This window comes from Sciurus vulgaris (genome assembly GCF_902686455.1).
Source record: "Sciurus vulgaris genome assembly, chromosome: 12".
NCBI lineage: Eukaryota > Metazoa > Chordata > Mammalia > Rodentia > Sciuridae > Sciurus > Sciurus vulgaris.
Window position 1 is genome coordinate 102,126,210 of NC_136473.1, and position 19,464 is coordinate 102,145,673.

Here is a 19,464-nt window from a genome sequence, read left to right on the forward strand (position 1 = left end):
CAGAGAGATCTAATAATTTTCCTCTGGCCCCAGAGCAAGTCAAATACAGATATATATAATTTGACTGAGGGAAGTATTCTATTATTCCTCTCAATTTTTTGGAAAGTACTATAGTCATAAGAAGAATTATAGTAACAACAGTATTCATCATCATTATTACTAATACTTACGTTTATTGAGGCCCTACTTCAGTATTCTCATTTAAGCCTCACTGCATTCCTATGAAGTATCTCAATACTTGGTACAGAGTAGGTACTCAATAAATATTGTTGATTTATGAATGAACAAATAGACAAAAACTTTCACAGTAGCTATTATTTTCACTTACAAATGAGAAAACTAAGGCTCACACTTTTAACAAGATTTCACACCAACATGAAGATTTAACTATAGAAAATATAATAAAATGCAACTAAGCTCCTCATTATTGGTACAATGGAGAAGTGTATATTTGTGGCTTTCTCAAAAGTAGATATAAACATTAATTCTAATATAAAATCCAAAAGGAAGTTGGAACACTCCAGTAATATCTCTAACCTGATTTTGGACAGCAGTTCTCCTCTATCTGCACAGTCCACACTGACCTGTCGAATAAGTTCATGAAAGACTGTATTGTAAATTGTCTGCTCCTTCTTCAGAATATGTAGTAGCTGGTGCATCTGGCAGAAAATGAGCAAATTAAACAGTATTATCACAGTCTTACCAGCAAAAAGAATTTTAAGAGGTAAGTACTCTAAACATGAACAAATTTTAGTAACTCCTTGATTGATTTATTATATTACGTGTTCATAAACATTTACAAAAATGATGATTTTTAAAAACCTAATTGTGCACTGAGGTCATCACAATGTCACTTTTTATACCTGCTAAAAATATAAAATGTGAATCTAATCATAAGAGTATACATCAGACAAACCACAACTGAGAAACATTCTATAGGTTATTCTGTAGAATAAAGAAGACTGTACTCTTCACAAAACCAAGGTCAAGAAATGCAAAGAAAGGCTGAGGAACTGTTTCACATTAAAGTTGTCTATAAGGGAATATGACAACAAAAAGCACTGTGTGGTCCTGGGATGCTAGACTAGGAGGGAAAGGTATCTATAAGAGCCATTGTAGAGATCGGGTATGGTGGCACACACCTGTAAACTCAGCGGCTCAGAAGGTTGAGGCAGGAAGATTGCAAGTTCAAAGTCAGCCTCAGCAACTTAGTGAGGCCCTAAGCAACTTAGTGAGATCCTGTCTCTAAATAAAATATAAAAAAAGGCTGGGATGTGGATCAGAGGTTAAGCTGGTTCAATCCCCAGTACCCCCCCAAAAAAAAGTCATTTTAAGGACAATTGATGAAATATGAAATTTGAATATGGACATCAGATAATTCTACAATATCTATGTTAAAATTCCTGAATTTTTTTTTGTTTGTTTTTTGGTTTTGTTTTTTTGGATTTCAGTTCCTTTTATTTTGCTTTATTTGTCCTAATTAGTTATACGTGACAGTAGAATGCATTTTGACACATCATACATAAATGTAATGTAACTTCTCATTCTCCTGGTTGTACATGATGTAGAGTTACACAGGTCACATAATCATATGTGCTTATGCGGTAATAATGTTTGATTCATTCTACTATCAGTCCTACCCCCACACCCTTTCCCCTCCCTTCACTCCCCTCTGTCTAGTCCAGAATACCTCTGTTCCCCACCCCCTTATTGTGAATTAGCATCTGCATATCAGAGAAAACATCTGCCTTCGGTTCTCGCTTATTTTGCTTAGCATAATATTTTCCAGTTCCATTCATTTACTGGCAAATGCCATAATTTCATTCTTCTTTAAAGCTAATAATCCATTGTGTATATATACCACAGTTTCTTTATCCATCCATCAGTTGTAGGTTACCTAGGTTGGTTCCATAGCTTTGCTATTATGAATTGAGCTGCTATTGATATGGCTGCGTCATGACAGTATGCTGATTTTAAGTCCTTTGGGTTAAATTTCCTGATTTTGATAACTACATTATAGATATGTAAGATAATATCCTTGTTTGTAGGGGTAAACCCTGAAATATTTGATGGTAAAGAGGTCTGAAGTCTCCAACTTACTCTAAAATAGTCAAGGAAAAAAACCTGCACATGTAGAGAGGGAGAGAAAATAATATGGTACAAGGCAAACAATTGGATGGAGAATCTGGGTGCTATACTTTGAATGTCCCCTTCAAGATTCATGCTGAAATATAACTGCTGTTGTGATATTTTAAAATGGGGTCTTCAAGCAGTGACTGGATTAATGCTATTGAGGGAGTGAGACAGTCATCACAGGAATGGGCTTCTGATAAAATTATGAATTCAACCAAATTCTTCTCTCTCTCTTGTGAGATCACTCGCCCCTCTATCTTCTGGGATGAAGATTCTCACCAGATGTTGGTACCATGCTCTTGGGCCTGCCAGCCTCCAGAACCATGAGCCAAGTAATCTGCTAATGTTTATAAATTGTCCAGGCTGTGGCACTGTGATAACAGCAGAAAACAGACGAGGATCCTGGGTAAAGGCTATACTGCAGTGCCTTGTTTCAAATTCTATGCAAACAAAAACATATAAAACAAAAAAGAAGTAGCCCCCCAAACCTGTATCTGTGTAAGGCTGAGAGAGTTCTTTCAGTAAGTACAAATAAAATTGACAAATGGTAAGAAAGTATGTTTAGCAGTACATAAAATAATAAGGGGCTTAAAAAACAACAAATGCTGAGGAAATGCTGAGAACGAAAGGGGAATTTTCACACACTGCTGAGGGGAATGTAAACCAGTACAGCCATTATAGAAGATAGTTTCTCAAAAAACTAGAAAAAGAAATTCCATGTGATCCAGCAATTCCACTACTGGGTGTATACCCAAAGAACAGGAAAGCAGTGTTTCAAAGAGATATCTACATTTCCATATTTATTGAAGTACTATTGATAGCAGCCAAGATATGAAATCAACCCAAGTGTCCATAAATGAATGAAAGGATAATGTTGTATACATACACAACTGAAAATTATTCATACATTAAAAAAGAATGAAATCCTCAGAGTTAGGAGGAATAACTTCTATAGCACAGTAGAGTTAACTGTGATTAACAACTAATTGCATATATCAAAATAGCCAGTAAAGAGGATTTTAACTTTTCTCAGTACAAAGAAATGATAAATGTTGGTGATACCGGATGTGCTAATTAACCTGATCTGATCATTGCACATTTTACACCTATTATTGAAATATCACATTGTACCTACCCAATAAATATACATAATTATTTTTGTCAATTAAAAATAAAATGAATAAATAACAGGTCTTAAAATGCATTACATTCAATGAAATACAGTAATAATAATACATGTACTACATAACATTTCAGTCAACAGCAAACCATGTATATGAGAATGGTCCCTAAAGAAGCTGAATAATTGCTATCATCTACTAATTTTTACTGTCCTTTTCTGTGTTTAAATACATAAATACTTACCATAGTGTTGCAATTGCCTATGGTATTCAGTACAGTAACTTGCTATAGTTACAGGGTATGCCATATATCCTAGGTGTACAGAGTCTAGGTTTGTGTATACAGGTTTGTGTAAGTATACATATGATACTGACGCAATGACAAAATTACCTCATGATGTATTTCTCAGAGTATATCCCCATTATTAAGCAATGTATAACTATACTAAAAAATAATTAAATAGTGTTTACCATGGGCCAAGTACTTCTCTAAGCACTTTACAGTTATTTCATTTAATCATAGTATTCCCATGAGGCAGATAATGTTATCATCTCTTATTTACAGATTAGGAAACTGAGGCAGGAATACATTAAAAGATTTTCCCAAGGTCACCCACTGATAAATGGCAGAGTAAGTATTCCAACCCGGCATTCTGCATCCAGAGCACATGCTCTGCTACTGGGTTACACTGATCTTTGCAATTACCTTGGTGGGTCCTCTATATTCCTGATTTTCTACACAAGCCCTCTCCAGCATAACATCCATTACATCATTCAGCTGGACCACTTCTACTCTTTTATTAGGTTTCCTGAAAGGTTAAAGTGGCAGACTTAGGAATTAGCCTTACAAGACGTCATCTCAAATGACGAAAATAATGTAAAACTTATAATAATATTAATGGTGTTTTAAAGCATTAAACACATACCTGTTGATATAGTGGGATATAAGGAATATAGTGAAAAAAATAAAAAATAAGAAAAGTGCAAATAGCATGATCTTCTTTTTCTTAAAATAATTCTCCCCTCCAAAGTTTCCATATAACTTTTGTGTAGGATGGTTAACATTGGTTATTTCACAAGGCAGGAGAAGAAAAGGGACCAAGGAAAGATAAACCAACAAATTGGAGAAATACTAAAGGTTAAAAGTAGCATATAAAAGAATTTTACAGTACTTAAATGGAGTTGATAAATTTACATAAATTGGAATATTCAACTGGACATTTAAAATTTATTATATGACAGAATTATAAGCAATTATTGTCTTGGGTCATAATATTTTGTTTAATAAAATATCAACAAAAAGGAATATATATGTACATAAATATTTTGAAAACAAATTCTACTCACATGGATGGGAAGAGCAATAACCTGTTTTCACTATCTGTGAGGAGAGTAGTATATTTGCTACAATAAAAAAAAAAAAGAAGTAAATATTAAGAAAATATTTTGGGGTTGAGGATGTGGCTCAGTGGTAGGGCATAAACTTAGCAGGCACAAGGCCCTAGGTTCAATCACCAGTATTGATAATATAATATTCTGGCCTGTTTATTAATTATCAACCTAGTACCCAGAATCTTTGTTTCTAATATCATTCTCTACTAAAAGAAATCAACATTCCCTGGAAAAATGACTCATGGTTCACTCCAGAGCTGAAGTTAGAATAAATCCCATGATAAAATTAAAATCTAATAGAGCCAGGTATGGTGGCATACACCTGTAATTCCAGCTACTCTGAGGCTGAGGCAGGAGGATCACAAGTTTAAGACTAGCCTGGGCAACTTGGTGACTATCTCATAAGGAAATGCCATGTATTCATACTGGATAAGATCCATAGAGTAACAGCCTCTGGATGCTTTATTTAAAAACCTTAGTCCAAAGTTCTAGTTTTTTAAACTATGAAACAATTAAATGTTGTTTCAGAAAATAAAAGCAAGATCCCATTTCAACTGGACAAACAGGAATCAATGACTAGTCTGCAGTCTGGAGCAAATCCCTGAGTTGCATTATGAGATTCTGACTTCATTACTTTATCTACATGGTCATTGATCATAACCATTCCTAAAGAACTTGGTCAATCATGCAGAACAAAAGTGATTTTTATTTTATTTATTTTTCTTGGTGCATTATAATCAAACATTATAAGATTCATTCTCCCATATTCATACATGCACATGATTTGATCAATCTCATTCCCCAATACCTTCCTTTTCCCTCCCTTCCTCCTTCCCCTGATACACTTGCTCTACTCTACTCATCTCCTTTTTATTATTATTTCAATCCACATATTATAATTTCATATATTTGTATACATATACATATATAAGTATACACACACACACACACATATATATGGGATTTACTGAGGTATATTCATACACAGACAGTGTAGTAGATTTCATTCCCCAAGGACCCATTTTTTAAAAAATTCAAAATTCAAAATCACTAAAATTTCAAACTCTTTCAAGTCTTTATCATTAGTTATGGCACCTTTCTTAAATTGGATTAGGGTGGCTAGCCCAAAGGTTTCCTCACTACATGAACATGAGCCTATTGTTCTCAGGTTCCTCTGTGTGTGGGAAGGCGGGAACAGTTGGACACCTCAGGTATTCAATACACAACAGAGTACTCACTCGTCATAGCACTCCAAACCTGAAACTCCTGTACTTGACACGATATGAAATTCTTCAGGAATCAAAGTATCTGTTAATGTCTTTGGCTTAAAAGAAAAGAAAATAATGAATACACAGATAGATGAAAAAAATTGAGTTGTACAAATACTAATTTCTATCTCAAAGGCATACTATTTTACTGAAATATTCTGATTAGAGAAACAATAATATTAGCAATGTGGGTCATAGCAAATGACAAAAAAACTTTGAGCACACATGTGAAAAATAAGCATGAATTAGAGAACAACTTTAGTTCTAGTACAATCATCCCTTGATAAGTGCAGGGGATGGTCCAGGTGGTCCTGTACAGATGGGAAAGAACTGTTATGCTGAATGGTTTAGGGAATAATGACAAGAAAAGGCCATATATTCAGCACAGATCCAATTCTTTTTCAAATATTTTCTATGTGGGGTTGGTTGTATATGCAGGTGTGGAAGGTCAACTGTATTTAGAAATTCATTAACTCTATTTTTGTTTAATTTCAGTAGGAAGTCTAAAATTCAATTTAGCAAGATACAAGGCTAAGAATTCTACAACATTTCATGTGGATTTCTTTGAGGGAAAAATCTAGTCTCCCATCTTTTCTGGATTAAAGCAGATAACTGTGGTTTGGCAAATGGCTTAAATATCTTTAATCTTTTCCCACAAAATACCCTTTTAAAGAAATAATTGGAAAGCTCTATGAAAACATAAACAATGCAGTGTGATAGTGTCAGATTGCCTTATATTTAGGGGAATTTTTGTTTGTTTGTTTGTTTGTTTGTTTGTTTGTTTGGACACCGGGTTTGAACTCAGGGGTGCTTGATCACTGAGCCACATCCCCAGCCCTACTTTGTATTTTAGAGACAGAATCTCACTGAACAGCAACCTTGCTGTTGCTAATGTTTGCTTTGAATCCGTGATCCTCCTGTCTCAGCCTCCTGAGCAGCTGGGATTATAGGCGTGTACCACAGTGCCTGGCTGGGTGAAGTTATTTTTAAAACAAAGGAGGAGAGATGATTTATCAAATACTTTACCTTATGAGGCACAATGGCACTACCATGTGACTCTAATGAACGGTCCAAACGTGGAGGACAAAGTACATTCTCTCTAATCTCTCCTTTTACATGCTTAATGTCATACAGAAAAGAAATGTCCCTAAAAATGAGAAAAATACATTTAAAAAAATAAATGTTCTGTCTAACTACTGAAGACAGATGGTAAAGAGGTGTTATGCAAAATGGTTTAGGGAATAATGACAAGGAAAAGCCTTACGTATTCAGTACAGACACATATCTCACCAGTGAGTAAAATGTCATTTATGTCAGAAAACCTGGTCTCCTTACCTCATGCTTTATTAAGACTGAGGCACTAGTCACAAGTTCCCACCTGTTCTTCCTCTTTCTATCTGATATTTCTCATTCTCTTCACAAACTCTTTCTTTTCCTTCTATCTCAGGTTAAGATAAATTCTGTTTCTCATGGTTGTTCCTTCCACTTACGTACCTTGATTGCATTTTTGCCCTTACCCTCCCAGCTCCTGTTCCATCAATCATCATTTCTGTGTATTTCCCACAATATTGGTCTTTTCTCTAAAGACCAGGCATTGCCAGTCTGTGCATGACTGTTCAGTATGGCTGACTGGCTAACTATCTCTCTATCTTGCTTTCTGTTAAACCTCAAACTTCCTGAAACTTCCCTACAATCTAATTCCTACCCATACTTCCCTTGAAACCATTCTCCAGAAAGTTGATGATACTTCCCACTGTAAAATTAAATAATTTCTTATTAGTTATCTTCTACTACACAGTGGAATATTTTCCAGAAATGATCACCTCTCCGTTCAAAACCACTCTCCTCCTCTATTTCCCATCTTACTAGACACACCTGGTTTGTTCTCTCTACTCTTTCTTAGACTTCTATGGGCTATCCTGCTACGAAATGGAAAACCCCACAAAGTTGGACCCTCATCCCTCTACACATTTTCCCCCTAAATTTTCTCCCTTGGCAATGTCCTCAAATCTCACCTTATTTATAGATGTTACGCTGCAGGCACAACTAAGTCCTTCTTCCATTCCATCTTTTCCCCTCTAGTATTCACTGTCAGCTACCACCACCATTCTCTTCAGCAAAATCTTAACATCCATAATCAATCCCTTCCATCCTTTGCACCTAGTATCCAATCTACTGCTACCACTTATTAATTCCTCCTCAAGCTTATAGAGGTCCTCTTGTTTCTTGCCAATGCCAAATCACTAGTCAAAATTATCATTACTTTTTATGTTGATTCCTGGTGGGGTACAATGGCACACACCATTTACCTTTATCACATCTGCAAAGTCCTTTCTGCCATGTGAGGCATGTATTCACAATTCCCAGGACTACAGTAAGAACATTTTAGTAGGGGCGAGGGAACATTATCTGTTTATCTGATTTTCACATTTAAAAAATTCTGACTCACATTACTCTATGTAAATTTATGATTACACAAATGGTATGCTTTTATGCCATGTACAAACAGAGAAACAACATGTATCCCATTTGTTTACAATAGAAAAAAATTTATGAGTAAAAAAAAAAATTCTGACTCAGTACTGACTTGACAACAGAACTTTAATGTCAGTTTATTGCTGCATTCAGATATGGCTAATTAATTTTTCAAAGTACTTCAAACATCTCATAACTACTAATTATTATTACTAATAATTATAACCATGATCTGAATGCACAAAATGGAAGTACAGATGCTTTATGACACTAATGCCTCAGGACACAAGAGTCAACAGACTAAGTTTCTGCCACTCTTTGTAGCACTGAGACATAGCTGAGTAATAACATCTTGAATAGCACTTATGATTTTACAAGTACTCTTGTATTCATTATCTCATTTGTGCTTTTACAAAATCACAGAGGCATACAAACTGTTATTCTCTTTTTTCAGACTAGAAAATTAACTTCAGGAAGACTAAGTCACCTACCCAAGTACAATAAGCATTTTCAGGCAAAAGTGACATGTAAGCAAGCAGCATGCAGGAAGTAAACTGATAAATGGATTTTACTTAGAAAATGAGGTCACAGTCTTCAGAGGAAAAAATATTTGACATTTAGAGTATTTTTAGGAATGATACAAAAACAATAAATAGTATTTGCTGATTTGACCTAGAACAGTATAAAGGTTGAGTGTTCCCTTTGAAGAGAACCAGACCTAAACACTTGTTCTTCACAGTTTTCCACATCATAAAGCTGTTTCCTCTAAACGTTAAAAAAAATCTACACATACGATACAGGAGGCACTAAAGGCAATCTGCCTGTCAGATCTTGCTCCTTTGAGTAGGTAGCAATGAAGAACAGGAGAGTATTAAGGACAGGTATACAAATGCATGCAAAACACAAATGAATTTAAACAACTTGAAAATATGCAGAGCCAATACCTACAGCTATCATACTGATAATAATTGTAGACAAAAATATGATACTTTGCCCTTTTGGATTGTATTCTGGATTTATCAAAGATACTTCAAGTTTTATAGTCAATGATTTTATGGGTTCTCCAATCCTGCCCTTCCCAAGGCTATCACATGAAATGAGAAAATGACTATTGATCTACATTATCTGAACCTCTTCCTTCTTTACCTTGCAGCTCCTGTTAGGGAGACAGGATGGTCAATCAGGTATTTGAATTTATTCCTTCGAATAGGGTGCTGCCAGACATGGTCTACAGGACGTGGAAGAGTACCCTGGGAAAAAGCAAAAACACATGGATACCCAGCAGAGGGCACTCAAGTCAAGCAAAATCTATTCTTAGTCATTTTTGAATAATTACATTTTGATACCCCGTGAAATAGAGCAGAATTCTTATTCAGTAACATGGGCAAAGACTGAAAATAGAACAACTCTACAGTAAACTAAAAATATTAAAACTAAGTAATGGTAATTCTGGTAAGTTAACATGAAAACAGGTTAATAGAAATATTCAAGCCTTGGAAATTTGGGGGCAAAATGAGTTTTTAATCTAGAAAATTACTTTAAAAAAGTCAAGACCATCTAGAATATATCACCTGTGTTCAACCAACACTAAATAACAGGATACCAAAGAGATAATATCCTCAAGTGGTCTGCAGGCATATTTACGCACCTTTGGGGTTTTAGTTTTCTTAGGAGGCAATAAATATTCAGGACAGGGACCAGCATTGGCTGCATAGGTCAGAGAAAGCAGAACTTCCTCAGGGATGGACTCATTCCGAAGGGAAGTAGGAAAGGGTTTGGAATGATCCACCATACTTTTTTTCTCCCTGAGTTCAGGAAGTCCTAGGAATGAAAAAGGAAAGAAAAGCTCTTATTGTAAGTTTTTGGATGGAGCTTCCCACACTGCCTCATCATTCTCACCTATATTTTCCTAACAGAAACACTGCTTCTGATTGAAAAGGACAGTAACGAGTAATATTTAAAACACTGAAGATTGTCTGGTCAAGAGAAATGTATTGCCTACCCTACTCACATCAAACCACAGGTTCAAAACCTCAGGTAAAAAGATGAACCTGAATTATTCCAAGCTGAAAATTAAACTCACTTCACTTAACTGGGAGAGTCTGAAGATGATGGGAATCAACATCCATTTTCCCTTTGACATACAAATGAAACAAGAAATCTTTCCTTCAATCCGTTAGATTATTTATAATTTCTCTCAAATAAATTCAAAGGTAAGAACAACTGTATTAAATTGAGGATGGGGGCCAGGGTTGTAGCTCATTTGTAGAGCGCTTGCCTAGCACGTGTAGGCACTGGGTTTGATCCTCAGAACCACATAAAAATAAATAAAGGTATCCATCTACAACTAAAAAATATTTTTTAAAAAACTGAGGATAGAAGAGATCTGAGCGGGGTTAAAAAGTAAAAGTAAGGGCTGGGGAAACAGCTCAGTGTAGAGCACTTACCTAGCACGTATAAGGCTTTAGACTGGGTCTCTGGCACACACACACACAAAGTAAAAGAAGAACTAGAATTGTTGGAAATGAAAAGTGGAATAATCTCAGCAAACTGATGAATAAGAACTGTGAAGAGTGTTCTACTCAGCTTGACTAGCACACAGAAGTAAAAAAGGTGGGTAGTAGGGCTAGTATAGGAAAAGGCCTTCCAGGAAGTCAGTCAAGTAGTTTGGTAGTCACTCTTCATAACCACCATCCCAAAGTATGATTTAAATTAATTCCTATAAGGAAGTACCATGTTTTGATCACCATCAAAACTTTTAAGGTTTATATTACCAAATCTCTCTCCAAAGTTTTGCAGAGTATCAGAAGAAATAGAGGGGTGGGGGGAGTTGAGTGGGACTTCAGCAAAATCTCTCCCAACAACTCCTGAAGGGGAGATTGGAGAAAGTGTTAGCCTAACGGGGAGAATGCCTTCAGTGGTTTTTATTCTAGTATAGATCTGCATTCCTCTAAGGATGAAAAGCTTACAGAATTGCTCTCATTTAGAAAAATTACTAAAACTTGATACAAATAGGTAATCTGTACGAATTGCACGTGTTTGTCTTATAGCCAGTAATTACGTTCCTTAAAACCAGAGACCAAACTAACAAAAAAAGATGCCCTTTCTACGACTATTGTTATTTAAAAATAGGATTTTTTAAACAATATAGAACTCATCGGCATTTGAGAGAAGTATAAACAATATAAACGTAGTCCTTAGGGGGAGTAATTAAACAGAACTGACTCTAAACTACTACAAAAGGAATGGCTTTTGGTTTTAAACGATTGTCAGAAAAATTGAACTCTAGTGCCCACCGAGGATCATCTGACCCCAGGCAGAGACCCGCTTGGACAACACAGGGAGACCCTGGGCTCAGAGGAAGGGGGGGAAAGGGTGTGTGTGGGGGGAACGTAGTTAATTGAGATATTCTGACTCTGAGATGAAGAAAACTGGTGCGTGGAGTGCGGTTTCTGTCCGTGGCCGTGATTCTCCAGGTTTACCTCTCGTCTCCTCCTTGACCACAGATACTCGGGACTGTCTGCCCTCAGATGATAAGGAGTGCTGAGATGCGAGCGGGGTTTTCGGAAGAGACATACTTTAAAAATAATAATAAAGCCTCCTATCGCTCTTTAGAAATGTCAAATGGTCCTCAAATTAACTTAGAAATAAATCAGCGTCGTGCTGCTACCACACTGTCCTGCAGGAGAAACAAAACAAATCAACAAAAAAGAGGCCCGTTAAGTGCTTATGTTCACATCGGGGTTGGAATCCACCTAGCCTGGCTCCCCTTCTGGGGGGACCCCGGGGTTCTCTCAGGTCCTCGCACGCGACTAAGCAGCTCGTGCGTGTGGGAGGGTCGGGGAAGGCCCCGCTCGCCCACGCCGGCTCCGCCCGCAGCCCCGGGGCGCCGCCCGCGCGAGGCGGCCGGCTCGCGTCCCGGTTCCCTCGCGCAGGGCAGCTGCCCCGACTCGAGCGTTCGGCAGGGCTCGCAGCGCTTCTTCATTAAAAAGACGGGAAAGGACACCGGCGATCCGCACCGGCGAATTGCGTTTCCCGCCAGGCCTCCGGTCGCCGCGCCCTCCCCTGGAACGCCTGCGCGTCGTCATGGAAACCTAGGACCCTGCGCCTTAGCAACCGTCAATCGGGGCTGCCTTCGGCGGTGCCGGCGGAGGAGGGAAACAGCAGGAAAACCGTCCCTTACACTCTCCCGGAGCGTCAGTGCAAGTCCCAGCATAGGTTCATTAGCAATAAAGAAGAAAAGTGTTTAATCGGGCGTTGTCACGGAGTCCGACAGCGTCTCTGCCGGGGTAACGGCTGCGGAGCGGGCGAGTGCGCAGGCCCCAGCCGGGCGGGCGCTCGCTCCCGGACGACCTCCGTGGCCCGCGCCGGAAACGAGCCAGGGTGGTTTCCGGTGGTTTCTCTTGCACTGTCCATCTGTCTTCTTCTCGTTTTGTGTATTTTTCTAAAAGCTGAACTCGGGAAAATCGGGCAGTCCGAAACTTTGTGTTCCTCTCCGTCGGAGCCTTCTTTCCTAAAGCTGTCTGGCCCCTAGCGTTTGCGTTCACGCCCTCTTTCGACACATGGCCTTGTCCAGAGCACAAGCAAGGCTTTCCTGTGTCCCCCTTTTTTTTTTTTTTTTTTTTTTTTTTTTTTTTTTTTTTGTGGTGATAGGAGTGCTGCACTTTAGATGGAGCCAACCCAGGTAAAATCGTTTAAAAACCCAGGTTTTGCCGTGCGTCGTGGCACACGCCTGTAATCCCAGCCACTGGGGAGGCTGTGGCAGGAGGATCGCAAGTTCGAGGCCAGCCTCAGCAATTTAGTGAGGCTCTAAGCAACTTTATAGAGATCCCTTCTCAAAATAAAAAATTAAAAGGACCGGGGATGTGGCTCAGCGGTTAAGCACCCCTGGGTTCAATCCCCAGTACAAAAAACAAAAAACAAATCTCGCTTAAAAACCTCCCACGAGGGCTAGGGATATGGCTCAGTTGGTAGAGTGCTTGCCTCACAAGCACAAGGCCCTGGGTTCAAATCCCCGCCCCCCCCCCCCCCCCGGCCAAAAAAAAAAAAAAAAACACCTCCCAGGATACTGTTCTCAGCTCTTTTACTTCTGCTTACCAGGAATCATTTGTATTAAAGCGGGATTCAGTGCCAAATCATCAGTCAGTAGAGACAACGTGTAGATGACTTCTACAACTTTGAGAAGGGAAGAAAATTATTGTATTCAATCATCAGTCCTTAGTACAAAGTACAGTGCCCGCACAACGCCTTTGATGCACTCTTTGATAATCTGTTGGATAATTGTTTTGTGTCAATAAAATTAAGGCTCTGGTTTCCAGAATAATGGAAATCAGAAATGTGGGCAAAGGATTCACCAGAAACGTGGTCATTTTTAACTCTTCTAGTCTGGCATCTTGGGTGTCTGCGCATTTTAGCTTGCAGCCCTATCTCCCCTATCACCCTACTTTTTCATTTTCAAAGAATTCAGATACACAAAAACGGCACCATGGAACACTTATAGTTCCTGTTAAGGACTGGCAGCCGTCAAAACAAGTGACAGGTTAGAACAAGGCAAGCACAAGTAGCAAAGGGGAATTTCCCCAAAGGTGGTTGTTTTTCTTCTCACTGGTGTCACCTTATGGTTTGGAGCCATAGCCACCAAAATAGAGAACTAGAGGTCCTAAAACTGAGTAGCAGCTCATATATGGTAAATCAAGTCTTTAGGTACTAGACTGAAGTAATCCATTTATGTTCTTAACCCAGTTGAAAAAAAATTTTAGTAGTACTGATAGAGGAATGATTGGATCTCTAGTGCAAAGAAAATGCCATCAAAGGTTACTTCTCAGTTGGGTACAGTGGCATGCACCTGTAGTACCAGCCATTTGGGAGCCTGAGGCAGCCCAGGAGTTCAAGGTTAGCCTGGGCAACACACGAGACTAACCTGTGTGATCTTACATACCATTTATAGAGACTGGAAAGAGGAGGAAGACCAGGTTGGGGGAGGGCTTCGGAGAAGGGTCAGTTTAGGACTCTTGGACAGACTAAGTTTGCAGTACTATTGAGACAACTGGGTGGAAATGGGAGGTTAACTATTTAATTATAGATAATTATAGATATATGATCTGAAGAGCTTACCAAAGGCTGCGTTAAAATTGAATACAAAAAAAAAAAAAAAAAAAAAAAAAAACGGAATACAAATAGGGGCTGGAATGTAGCTCAGTGGTAGAGTGTGTGCCTAGCATGTGGAAACCTGAGGTTCAGTGCCCAGCACACACGAAACAAGAAAATTGAATAGATAACATAAGAACATCACCACTTTTGAAAAATAGTTGCTATTCTTAGAGAAACTCCTCCCACAATTTTGAATTACATCAACGGGAACCCTAAAATGGAGTGAAGTGAATAACTGAGGTGTTTTTGGTTTCTTGCAGCACTAAGGATTGAACCCAGGGCCTTTGCACATGCTAGGCAAGCATTCTACCCCTGAGATACATCTCCAGTCCTTTTTGTTTTTGAAACAGTCTTGCTGGGTTGCCTAGGCTGGCTTTGAATTTGAGATTCTCCTGCCTCAGCCTCCCCAGGTAAGCTGGGATTACAGGTATGCACCACCTTGCATGGCTCAGTAGGTCTCCAGTGGAAAATGCCATAGCCAAATGTAAGGTAAGCAAGTAAGAAGTTCTCAGTGAGTTGATGTTGCCTGTCACTGTTGTAGTTTTCAAGTAGGGCTAAGTGTGCTCATTGGTATTCGCGGACTCCAACCCAAGTAGCACTGGGTCTTCCAGGGACATAGATGAAGAAGATATCTCCAAAGAAAGCCAGTGTCATCACCAAACATACCCTGAACTGGGAGGGGGACTCCTGGGTGTGCTTTTGCTCTAGATCTCCCTTTTCCAACTGATGTTCTAAGCATGTGGACAGGATTATACACACATCTGTAGACACTTCGAGCATGTCGAGCTCCCTGAAATAGTCTGAGTTGGAAAGAGACCAGTCTTTGTACTTAATGCAGTTTTTAAATGAAGGGATCAGAAACTTTTCAAAGGAGACAGTAAGAAAATGTAAGCATTGCTCAGCCCAGCACTTCCCGTGGGAAGAGGAGCTTCTAGTATTGCTTCCACGCAGGAAGGGCATCGCTAAAACCAAAATGATGACTTTGTCTAGTTGTTTTTTTGGTTTGAGGTTCTTTTGTTTTCGTAGTGCTGGGCATTGAACCCAGGACGGGCATGCTTTGCAAGTGCTCTACCAGTGGACTACAACCCCAGGCCAGACAATCTAGTTGTTGGTATTCAGTTTTCACACATTGTGTCTACAGAAAAAATGTCTTGTCTCGTTCAGTCATATCTTCAGTGCATAGCACAGTACCTGATACATGATGATAATGCAGTCTGAGAAATTCACCTCCCTCATCCTACAAAAATGTGGGGAACCAACCTTGAATATGGCATGGTATTGAGTGATTTCTCCTGGTAAATTAATAAACCAGTATACCAATTTTGTAAATCAGATGCATGACCTTGGTTGAATCCAAATATAAGCTGTAGGAGTCTTAAAGGGCAGGACCATGGGCTGAGGAGATAGCTCAGTTGGTAGCATGCTTGCCTTGCAAGCACAAGGCCCTGGGTTCAATCCCTGGCACTGCAAAAAATAAAAATAAAAAAAGGGCAGGACCATAAACCTTCAAAAATTCAAGAAAAATTGTCACACCATGGCTTTGCCCCTAGTGACATTGAATAGCTACTTGATCCAGCACATTTAATTTCTTAAAGGGTATTTCGTCTGTTGCATTGCAGCAGCAGGTGGGTATAGTTAGGTCAAAGAGGATAACGGGAATACTTCTTGCTATTGCTGTGATGTGTGCTCCCACGGAAAGAACACTGCAGTGTCTAGTGCCAGTCATGATGGGCTCCTATGGTGTGTGGGTTCTTGGGAGGGAGGGTATCTTAGTCATCCATGCTGCTGTAATAGTACCTGAGAATGGGTGAGTTGTAAAGAACACACACACACTTTTCAGTTTTGGAGGCTGGGAAGTCCAAGATCAAGGTGCCAGAAGGTCTGATGGATTGGATGGACTGCATCCTCTGGGGAGGTAGAACACTGTCCTCACATGGAGTTTGGGCAAGAAAGCCAAACCTGAAGGATGCCTCTTTTCTAAGGCCTTGGTCTTATCCATGAGGGAGGAGCCCTTGTGGTATAATCACCCCATAAAGGATCCCTCTCCATACCACCACAGTGGCAACACCTGAATTTTAAGGAAGACAGTTGAACCACAGCAAAGGGGAAGCAACCTGTCTTGCTCTTAAACTGGTCTCCCCTGTCTTATTTTAAAAAGCACACTTCCTGGCCAACAGATTTTCACCTTTTGAAACCTAAAGTCCATTTCTACCCACTGGATGTGGGAGCAAAATTTAAGACCCATTCACAGGTTTTAGAAGGCCAAGAACAAAAGGAACCAAGCAACAAATAAAGTCCACAACAGAGGAGACTTTAAGAGTGTTCCTGCTTTTCTTGATGCAAACTCAGGAAAGTCACAACTAGGACCCATATATATATATATTTTTTAATCCCTGACATGGCTCCCCTCGATAAATCTCAACAAAAGGCTGTTGAGTCATTTGCCTTCTCTTTTGGCTACAGACAGCAAGGACAGTTGCCTAAGATTGGGATGAAAAGCACTTAAGATACACAAAATAGTTAATATTGAATACGCAAGAAGTTATTTTTAAAACAGACTAGGTTTTTTCCAAATATATTTATTTTACCACATTCTTCACATATGCAATATTTTGCCATCTTGTGTGCAGATAGATTTTCTTAAAGTTTAAAAAAATTTTAGATGAATGCTAATACAATGCATACTGAAAGTCATCATATGATTAGACAAACAAGGACTTGCGAGGAGAGAAAGAAGGAAGACTCCAGGAAAAGAGCCAACAAGAATGAATTAGAAAAGACATCTTCAATTAGAAAAACCTTTAAAAACAACTTCAGGTTTCTGTGACCCTTCTGCTGCTCTCAGAACACTAAAGATTAGTTCCTAAAGGTCAGAGAGGAAGCGGTTGCACTGGCCCAAATGGGAGAGGCTTGACCCGTGCTCATTTCCCAAACCCAAGAATTGGCACACTGGCACAAAGAAGTTCACACTGTATTTCTGAACGACTGGGTGCATGAACTGCCTGTTTCAACAGGTTTTTAAAAGAAAGTACAGCTACCACTTCATCAAGACAAACACCACAGGCCAAGGTGCAGTATCCCCTGGCTTGAAGTCAGCACTCCATCGGAAAGAGCATATTGACAGCAGAAATGTGAATATAGTAATGTAAAAATAAAGATCAACATTTAGAAAAAAGGAGTACAGAGGCAGTGTTTTAAAACTGTTAGCACTTCTGATATCAAGCCATTCTTTTTCTCAAGTCCAAATGCCCTATTAACATCTTGCTGGGTGCAGTAATGTGTACCTGTAGTTCCAGCTACCGAGGAGGCCAAGACAGGAGGATGGCTTGAGACCGTTCAAGTCACCTAGGCAAGAGAGCGAGACCCCATCTCAAAATTGGGAGGGGGGGACATCTTTATTTTTATGGGGGGATGTTTATTAAGCATTTAGATAGATTTATGTAGATTATACAGCTTTCCTGCTAATCTAAAGCTTAGTAGCTATTGTTATTGTCTACTGATTTTCAAAGTAGGCATTAAATTTAGAGTGGGGAAGGACTGCATTCTCCCTGTTTTAAGCAGACTAGTTGTAGTTTATCGTTTATAAACTGGGTTTATCTGTAATATTTTATTTCAACAAAGGGTTTCAACACATAGCTGATAGCTCTAGTGATGTTAAAAATGAATCAAATTGCTATATAAACTTCACTAATAGCATTCATTGTATTCCTCAAAATGTTTACGTCCCAGTCTTTAATTTTGGAGCTATAAAGCCTACAGATAAGATATATTAAACAATGCCCAAGACACACCTTAGCTTCTGTGTGTAGTATTACATAAACTACCTTAAATTTTGCACAAGATTAGGAACTCATTTAAACTTTATTAACAAAAGCGTGAGCAGTGTGAGCTATCTTCCATCAAGAATTTTTTTCTGCCTTCCAAGACTATAAGCATTCTTTGCACTAGCAGAAATGAGTTCTCATTAGTTTCCTTCCTCTCCATGAATTCTAAAACTCAGCTATAAAATAGACACACTAGTTCTAAACACTTAAAGTAACAGCAGCGATTCTTCTTTTTAGAAGCTTGCCACCCTACTCTAATGCTAAAGCAGATAAACCTGGTAATAACTTTGGAAAGATGGAAATTATGTGTGAGTGCCTGTAACAATCATGTTTAAAATGACCGGGTCAATTCTGTCATAGGAAAATTTATCGAGGTACAGTGCCAATTTGCATCATCCTGAGGGTCTGTTTTAAAAGGTAAGTACACCTTCATGGAAGCATGCAGCATTTGAAAAATCCACTTATTTCTCCCCCCACCCCCTTACTGGGGATTGAACCCAGGGAGCTTTAGGACTGAGATACAGCTCCAGTCCTTTTTATTTTGAGACAGGGTGTCACTAAGTTGTTGAGGATCTTGTTAGAGTTGCTGAAGCTAGCTTTGAACTTGTGATCCTCCTGTTTCAGCCTCCTGAGTCCCTGAGATTACAGGCATGCATCACTGTGCCTGGCACGAACAAGTCACATTCCTAAGACACCAGTAGGGATTTGGGTTTCAGATTGAGGGAAGGAAAATATGAGGCCATAATTCTGCCAGGGGTAGTACTTTGCAACAATTCTGTGAGGTAGTTGTTATCCCCATTTTACAGATGAGGAAAATTCTGGCTCTGATAAATTAAGTAACTTTGCCCCAACTCACATTGCTAATAAATACTGGGCTATCTTAATAAAAAGCTGATGTTCTTTTTAACTGCACTACTGCTTTTCAAACTGAGTATTCTGGGGTAGGAGAGAATGAGTGTACCAAGCAAGAAGAGTTGCAGGCCCACTATCCCTATTTCAACCTGAAGGAGCTCTGGTCTATTGGTTTTATCTACTGGGCTTGAGTGTAACATTTAGAAAATGAATTCCATAACAAATAAAGGTTTACTGTGTCAGGCCACC

General features: G+C 39.0%; 1 protein-coding gene across 1 annotated transcript in view; it reads right to left on the reverse strand.

Annotated features, from left to right (window-relative positions):
- The window catches only part of AXDND1 (axonemal dynein light chain domain containing 1), a 113,547-nt gene extending 101,493 nt beyond the window's left edge, over window positions 1-12,054 (reverse strand). The window contains exons 1-8 of the mRNA XM_079105921.1: window positions 11,872-12,054; window positions 10,038-10,210; window positions 9,536-9,639; window positions 6,941-7,061; window positions 5,885-5,970; window positions 4,602-4,658; window positions 3,961-4,063; window positions 538-659 (exon numbers count right to left, since the gene is read on the reverse strand). Of these exons, the coding sequence (XP_078962047.1) occupies window positions 538-659; window positions 3,961-4,063; window positions 4,602-4,658; window positions 5,885-5,970; window positions 6,941-7,061; window positions 9,536-9,639; window positions 10,038-10,210; window positions 11,872-11,965 (860 nt within the window). The 5' untranslated portion in view covers window positions 11,966-12,054. The remainder of the gene's footprint in view (window positions 1-537; window positions 660-3,960; window positions 4,064-4,601; window positions 4,659-5,884; window positions 5,971-6,940; window positions 7,062-9,535; window positions 9,640-10,037; window positions 10,211-11,871) is intronic.
- Window positions 12,055-19,464: the final 7,410 nt, after the last annotated feature.